Source organism: Gobio gobio (assembly GCF_949357685.1).
Source record: "Gobio gobio genome assembly, chromosome: 16".
Classification (NCBI taxonomy): Eukaryota; Metazoa; Chordata; class Actinopteri; order Cypriniformes; family Gobionidae; genus Gobio; species Gobio gobio.
Genome location: NC_137109.1, coordinates 2181704 through 2196822, shown reverse-complemented (window position 1 = coordinate 2196822; position 15119 = coordinate 2181704). Strand labels below are relative to the sequence as shown.

At 44.3% G+C, this 15119-nt stretch overlaps 1 protein-coding gene across 1 annotated transcript in view; it reads left to right on the top strand.

Moving 5' to 3' along the window:
- The first annotated feature begins 8470 nt into the window (after positions 1-8470).
- Positions 8471-15119, top strand: part of LOC307139806 (uncharacterized protein) — a 57365-nt gene continuing 50716 nt past the window's right edge. Inside the window, exons 1-3 of the mRNA XM_079838906.1 lie at positions 8471-8686; positions 10701-10840; positions 11760-11876. Of these exons, the coding sequence (XP_079695032.1) occupies positions 10782-10840; positions 11760-11876 (176 nt within the window). The 5' untranslated portion in view covers positions 8471-8686; positions 10701-10781. The remainder of the gene's footprint in view (positions 8687-10700; positions 10841-11759; positions 11877-15119) is intronic.

Sequence of the window (15119 nt, the reverse complement as noted above, 5' to 3'; positions counted from 1 at the left end):
AGTACCATCACAGAGAGGCAAAAAATCCCTTTCCAAAACATTTTCATTCAACGTTCCCAGCTGGTGGAACGATCCGCCATCCGAAATGCTGATTCGTTGACAACATTCAAAAGTCAACTAAAAACTCATCTCTTCCATGAGCACTTAACCTCTTAAAAAAAAAAAAGAATCTTTCCTTTCCTCTTTCTCCTCCTCTTTCCCGCCCTACTCTAGCCTGTGCTACACTGAGAAATGTACACGGACTAAGTATTTCAGGCACTTGTTGCGCTCACTCGACTCTTCACGACCAATCGCTTATTGTACCCCCAAGTTGTAAGTCGCTTTGGATAAAAGCGTCTGCTAAATGCATAAATGTAAATGTAATACACAATATGCACAATTGACAGGTCCAGATCTTAAAGTAATACTACTCAGAACTTTGGGGGAGGAAGTGACAGAGACAGATATAATTGAAGGGTGTCCTTCTCTGAGAACAGAAAATGATCAAATGACTGGTAAAGGTACTGCAGATAATCCTAATAAGCTGCTCTGGGAAAGGAAGAGCATTTAGAGACTTTTTATGAGGAGCTGCAAAAAATGTTAGAAAAACGTGTGATTTCTAAAAGAGACATATCATATGCTGCAAACACTAAACAGGAGCCGAAAGAATCAGCCGCAGCTTTCCTAAATTGATTCCAAAAGGCGTGGCAGGACGATTCTAAACCAACCACACGAGATCATATCATACTGTTTATTAACACATGCTTGAACAACATGAAGCCAACACAGGCCCAGCTGATAAGAGTAACAACCTCAAGAATTACTGAGTTGTCTGTGGAAGAATTGTGTGCACGAGTGGGAGAATCAGAAGCTGCTGGAGGATTTTCAGATGGCAGAGGGTGAGTTAAAACTGAACCTGCATTCATGCAGACGAGGGCAGTCCAGAGAGAAGGGGCCGGGCTCAGGCCGGGGAAGTGTCACTATTGTGGAGAAATGGGCCACTGGTTAAGAGATTGTAGAAAACGGAGATATGATGAGGAGAGAAGGAGAAGGGGAGGGCAGAAAAAAAGGAGAAGTCGACTGATAACCAATACCAACAGAATGGACTCCCCAATAGGGAGGAACCCCAAGCACATCTATGCTCACTGTAAAGTATGATAACAACAACATTGATTTGCCAAATTTGGAATTGAGTGTAGATGAGAACAAATATTGCTTTCAATAAGAAAAACACTGGTGCTAGTTGTTCCTCTATTTCTGGTTTGATGTACGAGGGCCCAGTTTCAGCAAGAATTACACGCTCTGTGGGTATAGATGGGGCTCCGATCTCCTGCCCAGTGGCACATCCTTTGCCTGTGGACACAAGTGATGGTCAACATTTAATGCAGGAATTTACTATTATTCCAGAGTCACCTCTGAACTTGCTGGGAAGGATATAATGCACAAACTGGGGATGGAAATAGTGTTTACTGAAACTAACGTGTCTCTTTTCTTCCCTTCTGTGCTGATGGTGTCCACTGAGCCTCAGCCTCTTCATGTTGATTATATGGCTAATGAAGTGGAGGGAGAGGAGATAGTGGCACTAAGACCAGTGTTCATTTTGACAGCATATTTTGATTTAGTTTTAGACATATTTTAGTCGCCTGAATTGTTTTTAGTTTTACTCTAGTTTTAGTCGACTAAATCTACACTTGAGGGACGGCCCATTAAACGCATGTGTTTCTCCTACTATGGGAACTTGCATAGGGATTTTGTATTGACCATAGCTCTGGGTCACAGTGTCACAGAGACAAGGGGGTGGGGTCAATTTAGTCAGGCAACCAATCACTATCTCATAATCATCCTAAAGCTATCAAGCCACGCCCTATCAACCATTTACAGCTCCTTAGCAACACGTTCCATAGACTTCCATTCAAAGAGATCAAAGGGATATCTTTTGATAGAAGTGTCATAGAAACACGAGGGTTGGTTTGTTTGACTCAACAGCCAATCACAAATCACCTTCAACACTTCCTAGCCACACCCTAGCAACCATTGTTGAGCACCCTAGCAACCCAAATCAACAGAGGGATATCTTCACATCTGAATGTCATAGAGGCATGGGGGTTGGTTTATATCATTCATACTGGCAAGGAGCTTTTGGAGTTTCATCATTGGATGCTGTCAAGCCACTCCATAGCAACCAAAAACCAAGAGTACCCTAGCAACAGATTAGCAAGACCTACATCTCTGCATCAGAACATCATAGTCAAATAGCGGTTGGGTCTTTTGAGTCATGCTAGCAAACAGCACTTCCAACATGCTACACATGCTAGAAGTAAATAGCTACATGCTAATAGTGATTAGCTAAGTGCTAAATCAGGCTAAGAACATGCTAAGAACTCTATAAAAACTCCATAGTAACCATCTGTGACAACTACCAACTGACTACCAACACTATAGCAACCACCCAGAACACCTAGCAACCACCTAGCAACACAATAGCAAACACCCAGAATACCTTAGCAACTGCCTAGCAACCCCCTAGCAACCACCCAGAAGGCCCTAACAACCACCCAGAATACCTTAGCAACCGTCTAGCAACGCCCTAGCAACCACCCACAATACTTTAGCAACCACCTAGCAACACCCTAGTAACCACCCAGAATATATTTGGCAACCGCCTAGCAACGTCCTAGCAAAAACCCAGAATGCCCTAGCAACCACCCAGAATACCTTAGCAACCGCCTAGCAACGCCCTAGCAACCACCCACAATACCTTAGCAACCACCTAGCAATACCCTAACAACCACCTAGAACACCTTAGCAACCACCTAGCAACACCCTAGCAACCACCCAGAATATATTTGGCAACCACGCAGAATGCCCTAGCAACCACCCAGAATACCCTAGCAACCGCTTGGCAAACACCCAGAATACCTTAGCAACCGCCTAGAAACCACCCATAACACCTTAGCAACCGCCTAGCAACTACCCAGAATACACTAGCAACTGCCTATCAACTCCCTACCAACCACCCAGAATATCCTAGCAACCGTCTAGCAACACAATAGCAAACGCCCAGAATACCTTAGCAACCGCCTAGCAACCACCCAGAACACCTTAGCAAATGCCTAGCAATGCCCTAGCAACCATCCAGTATACCTTAGCAACCGCCTAGCAACGCCCTAGCAACCACCCACAATATCTTATCAACCACCTAGCAACACCCTAGCAACCACTTAGAATATATTTGGCAACCACCTAGAACACCGTAGCAACCACCTAGCAACACCCTAGCAACCACCCAGAATATATTTGGCAAACCGCCTAGCAACGCCCTAGCAAAAACCCAGAATGCCCTAGCAATCACCCAGAATACCCTAGCAAAACACCCAGAATACCTTATCAACCGCCTAGCAACCACCCAGAAAACCTTAGCAACTGCCTAGCAATTCCCAAGCAACCACCCAGAACACCTTAGCAACCACCTAACAATACCCTAGCAACCATCCAGAATACCTTAGCAACCGCCTAGCAACCCCCTAGCAACCACCCAGAAGGCCCTAGCAACCACCCAGAATACCTTAGCAACCGCGTAGCAACCAGCCAGAACACCTTAGCAACTGCCTAGCAATGCCCAAGCAACAACCCAGAATACCTTAGCAAATGAAAAGCAACGCCATAGCAACCACCTACAACACCTTAGCAACCACCTAACAACGCCCTAGCAACCATCCAGAATACCTTAGCAACCGCCTAGCAAACCCCTAGCAACCACCCAGAAGGCCCTAGCAACCAACCAGAATACCTTAGCAACCGCCTAGCAACGCCCTAGCAACCACCAAAATACCTTGGCAACCACCTTGCAACACCCTAGCAACCATCCAGAATACCTTAGCAACTGCCTAGCAACCACCCAGAAGGCCCTAGCAACCACCCAGAATACCTTAGCAACCGCCTAGCAACGCCCAGCAACCACCCACAATACCTTAGCAACCACCTAGCAACACCCTAGCAACCACCTAGAACACCTTTGCCACCACCTAGCAACACCCTAGCAACCACCTAGAATACCTTAGCAACCACTTAGCAACACCCTAGCAACCACCTAGAATATATTTGGCTACCGCCTAGCAACGCCCTAGCAAACACCCAGAATACCTTGGCAACCACCTTGCAACACCCTAGCAACCATCCAGAATACCTTAGCAACTGCCTAGCAACCACCCAGAAGGCCCTAGCAACCACCCAGAATACCTTAGCAACCGCCTAGCAACGCCCAGCAACCACCCACAATACCTTAGCAACCACCTAGCAACACCCTAGCAACCACCTAGAACACCTTTGCCACCACCTAGCAACACCCTAGCAACCACCTAGAATACCTTAGCAACCACTTAGCAACACCCTAGCAACCACCTAGAATATATTTGGCAACCGCCTAGCAACGCCCTAGCAAACACCCAGAATACCTTAGCAACTGCCTAGCAACGCCCTAGCAACCACCCACAATACCTTAGCAACCACCTAGCAACACCCTAGCAACCACTCAGAATATATTTGGCAACCACCTAGCAAACCACCTAGAACACCTTAGCAAACCACCTAGCAACAACCTAGAATATATTTGGTAACCGCCTAGCAACGCCCTAGCAAACACCCAGAATGCCCTAGCAACCACCCAGAATACCCTAGCAACCGCCTAGTAACACAATAGCAAACACCCAGAATACCTTATCAACCTCCTAGCAACCACCCAGAACACCTTAGCAACTGCCTAGAAATTCCCAAGCAACCACCCAGAACACCTTAGCAACCACCTAACAACGCCCTAGCAACCATCCAGAATACCTTAGCAACCGCTTAGCAACCCCCTAGCAACCACCCAGAAGGCCCTAGCAACCACCCAGAATACCTTAGCAACCGCCTAGCAACCAGCCAGAACACCTTAGCAACTGCCTAGCAATGCCCAAGCAACCACCCAGAATACCTTAGCAAATTCCGAGCAACGCCATAGCAACCACCTAGAACACCTTAGCAACCACCTAACAACGCCCTAGCAACCATCCAGAATACCGTAGCAACCGCCTAGCAACCCCCTAGCAACCATCCAGAAGGCCCTAGTAACCACGCCCTAGCAACCATCCAGAATACCTTAGCAACCACCTAGCAACCCCCTAGCAACCACCCAGAAGGCCCTAGCAACCACCCAGAATACCTTATCAACCGCCTAGCAACCAGCCAGAACACCTTAGCAACCACCTAACAACGCCCTAGCAACCATCCAGAATACCTTAGCAACCGCCTAGCAACCCCCTAGCAACCACCCAGAACACCTTAGCAACCACCTAACAACGCCCTAGCAACCATCCAGAATACCTTAGCAACCGCCTAGCAACCCCCTAGCAACCACCCAGAAGGCCCTAGCAACCACCCAGAATACATTAGCAACCGCCTAGCAACGCCCTAGCAACCACCCACTATACCTTAGCAACCACCTAGCAACACCCTAGCAACCACCTAGAACACCTTTGCAACCACCTAGCAACACCCTAGCAACCACCTAGAATACCTTAGAAACCACCTAGCAACACCCTAGCAACCACCCAGAATATATTTGGCAACCGCCTAGCAACGCCCTAGCAAACACCCAGAATGCCCTAGCAACCACCCAGAATACCTTAGCAACTGCCTAGCAACGCCCTAGCAAACACCCAGAATGCCCTAGCAACCACCCAGAATACCTTAGCAACTGCCTAGCAACGCCCTAGCAAACACCCAGAATGCCCTAGCAACCACCCAGAATACCTTAGCAACTGCCTAGCAACGCCCTAGCAACCACCCAGAAAACCCTAGCAACCACCTCAACACACCCCTAGCAACCGAGTGGCGAGTTTTGCCACTGCAAGCACCCAGAAACCCAAACAGGAATTGGGCCAAATTATTAGCCTAATAATATTATTAATAAATGGGTTGAAGAAATAACCCAGGAGTTTTTAGAGTTTAGTGATGTCCACACTTTCGTATTGTGTTTCTATATTTATCTAGCAATGCCCTAGAAACCACCCAGAACACCTTAGCAACCACCTAGCAATGCCCTAGCAACCACCCAGAATACCTTAGCAACTGCCTAGCAATGCCCTAGCAACCACCTAGCAACCATCCAGAATGCCCTAGAAACCACCTAGCAACCACCCACAATACCAGAAATGGGTTGAAGAAATAACCCAGGAGTTTTTAGAGTGTAGTGATGTCCACTCCTCCATTTTAAAGCTTTCGTATTGTGTTTCTATATTTACTTCCCTATAAGCCACAGCATTCTTTATAAACGTTGCACACCCCACCAGATGTTTCTGTTCTATCTTCTCTAATGGACACATACCCTGGAATAACCAAACTCAACTGCGGTTTAAGCCATGTCTCTTGATGCATATTACATCTGGAAGATTAGTAATGTCATGTGTCATTCTCTTTAACTCTTGACCATTCGCCGGTGAACTTCTAGCATTGCATTGACTATCCTAAATGTCATATTATTTCTTTAACCTTTGTTTGTTCTGGTGTTTTCTGAGATCTGGCATTGTTCTCAGATTGACCTAAAAGTGTCTGTATTTTCTGTTATATCCAGACGACGTGTTGCTGCAGATATGATTATTTTCATAATCATGAATCATAATCATTTCTGTCCGTTTGTTTGTTTGATGGCGTCTGTAATAAACACAATGAAGTTCACTTTGCTGACCATAGGCGTTCCTGCATCAACAGTCTGAGTCTGAGTCTCTGTTCCCTTATTTGATATTTCACTTGCATTGATGTTCCCATAACTCATCTTATGTCCTTGTTCATTGTGAATCTTCTTCACTGCTTGTGCATATGATAAATGATGAACTGATTTGTCCTTCATCACTTCATTGCTTGTTTTTGTGCTGTTCATCCTAAATCTGCTGCACTATGTGGACCTCCACAGTTGCTCCACTTATGTCCAGTTCTGTCTCCACATTCTCCATAGTCATGTTCTCCTCCACATCTACTACACCTTTTCTTTCCTCTGCATTCTTCCTCCACATGGCCTAATCTTTGGCGACTGAAGCATCTCAGTGCAGGTTTTATGTAAGGATGTACTGGGTAGCACACATATCCAATTTGAACATTTTCTGGTGAATGTTTACCATCTCTACTATCATGACTGTTGTACTCGCTTCTCTTTTACCATTTCTATTTGATGTCAACCTTTTCACATCTGTTAGTTTTTCCCTCATCCTCTGTTTTTAACACCTCTTCTGTTAGTGATAGTGGAACCGCAGTAATCACTCATTTAACACCATTCATCTCACCCATGACATTTCACTCCTATTCCTCCTTATTCCTTCATTTTAACCTCCATCTCCTGTTGTTTTTTGTTCAGACAGAACACAAGCTCTACTGTTGGTTAGATATTGAGCTGATTTAATGTCCCCAACTGCTTTATTAAGTACTTTTGTTAACCGCACAGGATTACTCATTTCACCCATTGTTGCTAATGTTGTTTTGTTCCTTGCTCCTTCTCCAATGAATTCCTCTGAATTTGATTCTCTGTCTTTCAGTTTTTGGGATGTCTGCTCTACCTGCATCCAATCTTCACAATTCATGTTTACAGAAGCCCCGTCTTCATTTACACCACCTCCTTCACTCTCTTCATTCACACCACAGTCGTCTCTTAACCCTCCACGGCGTCTTTCCTTCTCCATCTCCCCAAGATCTGCCTTTTATTGTCCTCTATACACATCTCTCTATATCCTTTACTGAACTGGAGTGTCCTCTAGTGTCCAGTGGGTTCACTACAGTAGACCTTAAACATAACAGCGTATGAATGATATTCAGAATCGCTTGAGTTGAAACCCTGCTGGTCTTCTCATATTTCCACACTGAAGACAAAATGAGGAACTATTACAGGAGGAGAACACATTCACTGAAGCTCATGAAGGAAACACAATGCATTATAAACCAGGCGCTGGAAACATTTGCACAGGATGATTGGGGTCAATTGTTCTTATTTTGTCTTCTGGGAAATAAACTACTTTATGTAGTTTATGAAGGGCAGGACTAAACAAAATCTTTAAATAAAATAAGACCAATGTCCACCAATCATCCTGTTCAAAAGTTTACACCCCTGACTCTGAATGAGTTGTGTTGTTCATCAGTGAATGTTTGCAGCTTTTGATCACACAGGTGAAAACACAACATTAAGAGCTGAGAATCAAGCACATGTCAACTTTTCAACTGGATCTTTTGTGCAAATTCAGTTATTATTATGTCTTGTGGTCTAACAAACATCATGTGGCTTGAAATGTACATAAGGCCTATATTTAAAGCTACTCTCATATTGTTTTTGTGCAATAAATAAAGTATTAAAAACACATTAAAATGCATATTTAGTACTTAATAATACATTTGGGAAAAAAAGTGCCCCAGTCCCGTGACCCTAGAGCAGCTCGAGCGGCTCAAACTCTGTCCAGTAGGAGGCGCTGATGCTCCAGAGCTGCTCTGACAAACATCAGGAAACCGCAGAACAACAACAGCACAGGTGTAACCTCGTTTATATAATGTTTCAGATCTTCCTGCTCTCGCTGTTACACATTAAAGTCTTCAGATGATGAGGCAGAATCTCTTTTAGCACAGACTGGACTATTTGACTAAAGATTGAATCGTATCTCGTGCCAAACAACAGTCCTAAAGGATCGCACAGGTGAGTCTCGATCTCAAAGCGAAAGTGTTTGCCAGACTTCTGGATTCTGTTCCTGTAGGACAAGCCCGTCTGAACTCCTGAAGAGCTTTAATACTGACACCATTAACCTGATCTGGGGAATATCGACGGGTTTCACACCAGTTAGGCTGATCATCATTAGGTTAAGACATAAGCTATAAACTATACATGTTGTAAAAGTATGACAAAGAAGTAGCCAGGAATTACTAAAACAAACCGTTTTGTTGATATTAATTGTGTAGAAATGAATAATGTTTTTTCTGAAAAGGTTTATTTCCAGTTTAATGATGTTGTTTTGTGATAATGCGGAAATGAAAGTATTCTTTGGACGATCCAGTGTTTCCAGTTAGAGAAGGTTTTGGATCAGGGCCAGTGTTACGAGAGTTAAGTGGCATATGAATATTCATGAGAACTCGTGACCGCGCATCTGATAATAAAGCGCGAGATAAGATGTAAGTAGATAAACTACTAAACATTTCATGAGTTTTAGGATAGAAATGTTAAACGACCGACAAAAATAATCAGAGATGCAAAATAATAAACTTTTTTTCTAATTTTGTGATTCATGTAATAATGGTAACTGTCAATGTGAGGTGAAAGAAATATTAATGAAGCCGTTTTCATCATAATAAGTATAGGATTAGTAATGAATGTGTAGATATTGTGAATGAATTGAATAAACTGAGTTTCTAGCTTTCCTGTTAGCCTTCAGTGAATTAGACTTGTCCAAGAAACTGATTCATAAATCATATAAATATCAGTTGAGCCAATGTTTACTTTACAATGTTTTACTTATTATTATTCTTTTCAAATACACATCGAAGATCAGAGAAATCTGATTTTCTCGGGGAGCCCTGAACCCCCTAACTCACTCAAATTTGGGCCCTACGGCCCTGATTTCTTTTCATAGTAGTTTATAATGTTTTTAATACTAGCCTTTACTTTTCATGCAGTCGTCATTAAATGACAGGCATTTATTTCAGTTAAAGGCACAATATGTAAGATTTTTGGATTAAAATATCCTAAAACCACTTGAACAATGTTGTATAATTTGTTGCCTTGTGTGCTTCCTTTATCCCAAATGTTTCCAACAATGTTTAAATCCAGAGAAATCCTCTATTTTGACCAGCGTAACGGCCCGTGTCAATGCGTCGTATCCGCCTTACCCTCGATATCCGGTTTTACTGCGGTAGAAATCATGGAAACACCTTCACTGTCGTCTGTCCAGATTTAAAACATCATCATCATCATCATCATCATCATCATCATCATCATCTTCATCATCCCTCTGAAAACTGATCAAATAATGTCCACAACCTAAACCAGTGGCCTAATAAACCGCTCTTTGACCGTGTGTCTGTGATCCTGAATGACACTCAATGATGATCATTGATACAAACGGATTATCTATTTTGATACTCAACAAACATTCATTCAATATTATTTATAGGTCATAAAGGTTCATAAACATGCATGTTCTTAATGGGGATTTAATGAAGGCCACTTTTGACTACTTGACATTTAAACAAAATAAATGTTTAACTTTTAAAACATATATCACATGTCCTGGAATAAAGATGTGATGATGGCCTTGACCCTGATACTGAAAGTTGGTATAATGTGTGATGGAGTGGTATTTTGAGCATCAGTGAATGTTTGCAGCTTTTGATCATCAGGTGACAAAATGCTCATATATGCTCCAGAAATTTAATCTGTGCGACCTCAAAATATATTTGGGAGCATTTGTGTAGAAAGTAATGCAAAAAACATGACAAAGCAACATAAACATCCTCATATTTTAACCATAATTATGAACTAGAGTTTGTGATCTAGTGCTGAATAAATAAAATCATATAATAATATTAGACATAGTTGTAGTATATTTTCTTTGTCTTATTGTTTAGCTGAGCATTGGTCATTAGTTGTTATTTTTCCTCCTCATTTCTCCCTCTGAACGCTCATGATATTAATCTCACTGACTCATTGTCATGTCCAGGTCATGCTGAGCATCTGATGGTCTTCAGCCACACAAAGATCCCAGCGCTGAGCTGTTTCCAGTGGCAGTTTCTCTGCAGTAATGTCAGAGGAGCGAGGAAAGGACGCTCTCTCTAAGATGAGTCTCTCAGAGGAACAGAGGTAAGACTGCCACTGTTTTCACTCAATCATTTTAAACACTACTGGAGCTTCAGGTTTGTCCTGTAAAGTGCAAAGCCTGACCAACAACCAGTGTTTCTCTCACCATTGCCGTGTCAAATGCTCTGCAAAACTATTGAGAACTTCCTATAAATGTTTTAGATTGTCGCAGGTTAAAATGGCTTGAAACTGGTTTCATATTTAGTTTACAGGAACATTTAGCACAGTTAAATATGTTTAATGCACCATATATGTAAAGTCCTGTACAAACCCAGATTAAAGTGTATTGCATTACGGTTTAAAGGTGCACATTAGTGGATAGTAAATGTGAATAATGTGGAAACTTTAATCAGAACAAGTCAAATATACATGTCAAACAGGGCTTTATAGACAATATCACAGTTAATATCTAACTAATGTACAGAGCTTCTACCATGACTGGAGATGTTGAGACTGTGAACAAATCACTTTAACATCACACTTGATGCTCACTAGGAATTACTGAAAATGAACATTTGAAAACCAAAAACCTAGAAAAGATGAACAATAAACACCTGAAATCGTCACTCTTAAATCTGTGAATATTTGTAAAAGTTTATTTTAAAAGTTTATTCAAATGTAAAAAGTTTTCTTCTATTTCTCAGGCTCTCATTTACTGCACACCGTTCAGTTATATATAGATATAGATACTAGATGAGATTTCAGTTTTAGTATTTTACAGACATTAGTCTGTACGTTAGTCATCTGGTTACTGCGCTCAACAGTGTTTGTTTACTCCACAGATTTAATTTGTTTTAATTTGATCAGTTATTCAGGTCTCAGATCAGGAATTAATTTGTGTTAAACTGGGCTTAATTAAACATGAAACCTGAAGTATCTCCTGTAGTGACGTGTTTTATCTTTCTGCTCTGTGTGTCATTAGTGTAAGATCAGGCTCACATGTGTCCAGCTCTGGGTCTGTGAAGAGTGACGGGTCAAAAGAAGAACCACCAGACTTAGGACCAAACTTCAGTGAGAGAAAACCATCAACTAACAAAAGGTATTTCATTATAGTTTTTTGGTGTGCCATCGGCTACTGAAAGGTATTTAATTGTGTTTTGTGTTACAGCATTGCATTAGCTAAGATAATAGTGATGGAAATGAAATGAAACAATTCAGAGAACACAATGGGCCTCATTTATGAAACAAACCTCCGACAGAAAACTGGGCAAACAGCCGTTTCCACACACAACAATTACCAATAAGAGCGGCGGCTACAGTCAGATCTCACATCATGTGTTTGAGTTAACGGGAACTAGTGTGAGCAAATCTGGTGGAGAACTGGAATAATAGCATTTTGATCAGGGATGCACTGAAATTTTGGCCGCTGAAAATTATCGGCCATCATGGTATTTTTGGTTTTTGGCCGAAAGAGAAAAAAGGCTGAAAATATGAACGAAAATATGCCACCTTGTGTTCAGCAATCAGGTTTCACTCTCACGTAGCATTTTATTACTTTCCGAAGATGTGAGTGTGAGTGTGAGTGTGAGTGTGAGTGTGAGTGTGAGTGTGTGTGTGTGTGTGTGGGCATGTTTTTGTGAAATATCAGGACACAAATGTGTATAATGTCATGGGTATTACAAAAAGAGGGTGAAATATGAGGACGTTCCCCATGTCCTCACTTTTCAAAATGCTTATAAATCACACAGAACAAGTTTTTTTTCACAGAAAGTGAACTGCACAGTCTCCTGTGAGGGCTAGGTTTAGGGACAGGGGCAGTGTGTGTGTGTGTGTGTGTGTGTGTGTGTGTGTGTGTGTGTTTGTGTGTGTGTGTGTGTGATGGGTAGGTTTAGGGGCAGTGTAAGGGGATAGAGAATACAGTTTGTACGGTATAAAAACCATTACGCCTATGGAATGTCCTCACATTTCACAAAAACAAACGTGTGTGTGTGTGTGTGTGTGTGTGTGTGTGTGTGAGATGGGTAGGTTTAGGGGCAGGGGCAGTGTGTGTGTGTGTGTGTGTGTGTGTGTGATGGGTAGGTTTAGGGGCAGGGGCAGTGTGTGTGTGTGTGTGATGGGTAGGTTTAGGGGCAGGGGCAGTGTGTGTGTGTGTGTGTGTGTGATGGGTAGGTTTAGGGGCAGGGGCAGTGTGTGTGTGTGTGTTTGTGTGTGTGTGAGATGGGTAGGTTTAGGGGCAGGGGCAGTGTGTGTGTGTGTGTGTGTGTGTGTGTGTGTGTGATGGGTAGGTTTAGGGGCAGGGGCTGTGTGTGTGTGTGTGTGTGTGTGTGTGTGTGTGTGTGTGTGTGTGTGTGTGTGTGTGTGTGTGTGTGTGTGTGTGTGTGTGTGTGTGTGTGTGTGTGTGTGATGGGTAGGTTTAGGGGCAGGGGCAGTGTGTGTGTGTGTGTGTGTGATGGGTAGGTTTAGGGGCAGGGGCAGTGTGTGAGTGTGTGTGTGTGATGGGTAGTTTTTAGGGGCAGTGTGTATGTGTGTGCGTGTGTGATGGGTAGGTTTAGGGGCAGGGGCAGTGTGTGTGTGTGTGTGATGGGTAGGTTTAGGGGCAGTGTGTGTGTGTGTGTGTGTGTGAGATGGGTAGGTTTAGGGGCAGGGGCAGTGTGTGTGATGGGTAGGTTTAGGGGCAGGGGCAGTGTGTTTGTGTGTGTGTGATGGGTAGGTTTAGGGGCAGGGGCAGTGTGTGTGTGTGTGTGTGTGTGAGTGTGTGTGTGTGTGTGTGAGATGGGTAGGTTTAGGGGCAGGGGCAGTGTGTGTGTGTGTGATGGGTAGGTTTAGGGGCAGGGGCAGTGTGTGTGTGTGTGTGTGTGTGTGATGGGTAGGTTTAGGGGCAGGGGCAGTGTGTGTGTGTGTGTGTGTGTGTGTGTGTGTGTGTGTGTGTGTGTGTGTGATGGGTAGGTTTAGGGGCAGTGTGTGTGTGTGTGATGGGTAGGTTTAGGGGCAGGGGCTGTGTGTGTGTGTGATGGGTAGGTTTAGGGGCAGGGGCAGTGTGTGTGTGTGTGTGTGTGTGTGATGGGTAGGTTTATGGGCAGGGGCAGTGTGTGTGTGTGTGTGATGGGTAGGTTTAGGGGCAGGGGCAGTGTGTGTGTGTGTGTGTGATGGGTAGGTTTAGGGGCAGGGGCAGTGTGTGAGTGTGTGTGTGTGATGGGTAGTTTTAGGGGCAGTGTGTGTGTGTGTGCGTGTGTGATGGGTAGGTTTAGGGGCAGGGGCAGTGTGTGTGTGTGTGATGGGTAGGTTTAGGGGCAGGGGCAGTGTGTGTGTGTGTGTGTGTGTGTTTGTGTGCGTGTGTGTGTGATGGGTAGGTTTAGGGGCAGGGGCAGTGTGTGTGTGTGTGTGTGTGTGTGTGTGTGTGTGTGTGTGTGTGATGGGTAGGTTTAGGGGCAGTGTGTGTGTGATGGGTAGGTTTAGGGGCAGGGGCTGTGTGTGTGTGTGTGTGTGTGTGATGGGTAGGTTTATGGGCAGGGGCAGTGTGTGTGTGTGTGTGATGGGCAGGTTTAGGGGCAGGGGTAGTGTGTGTGTGTGTGTGTGTGTGTGTGTGTGTGTGATGGGTAGGTTTAGGGGCAGGGGCAGTGTGTGTGATGGGTAGGTTTAGGGGCAGGGGCAGTGTGTTTGTGTGTGTGTGATGGGTAGGTTTAGGGGCAGGGGCAGTGTGTGTGTGTGTGTGTGTGTGAGTGTGTGTGTGTGTGTGTGAGATGGGTAGGTTTAGGGGCAGGGGCAGTGTGTGTGTGTGTGATGGGTAGGTTTAGGGGCAGGGGCAGTGTGTGTGTGTGTGTGTGTGTGTGATGGGTAGGTTTAGGGGCAGGGGCAGTGTGTGTGTGTGTGTGTGTGTGTGTGTGTGTGTGTGTGTGTGTGTGTGTGATGGGTAGGTTTAGGGGCAGTGTGTGTGTGTGTGATGGGTAGGTTTAGGGGCAGGGGCTGTGTGTGTGTGTGATGGGTAGGTTTAGGGGCAGGGGCAGTGTGTGTGTGTGTGTGTGTGTGTGATGGGTAGGTTTATGGGCAGGGGCAGTGTGTGTGTGTGTGTGATGGGTAGGTTTAGGGGCAGGGGCAGTGTGTGTGTGTGTGTGTGATGGGTAGGTTTAGGGGCAGGGGCAGTGTGTGAGTGTGTGTGTGTGATGGGTAGTTTTAGGGGCAGTGTGTGTGTGTGTGCGTGTGTGATGGGTAGGTTTAGGGGCAGGGGCAGTGTGTGTGTGTGTGATGGGTAGGTTTAGGGGCAGGGGCAGTGTGTGTGTGTGTGTGTGTGTGTTTGTGTGCGTGTGTGTGTGATGGGTAGGTTTAGGGGCAGGGGCAGTGTGTG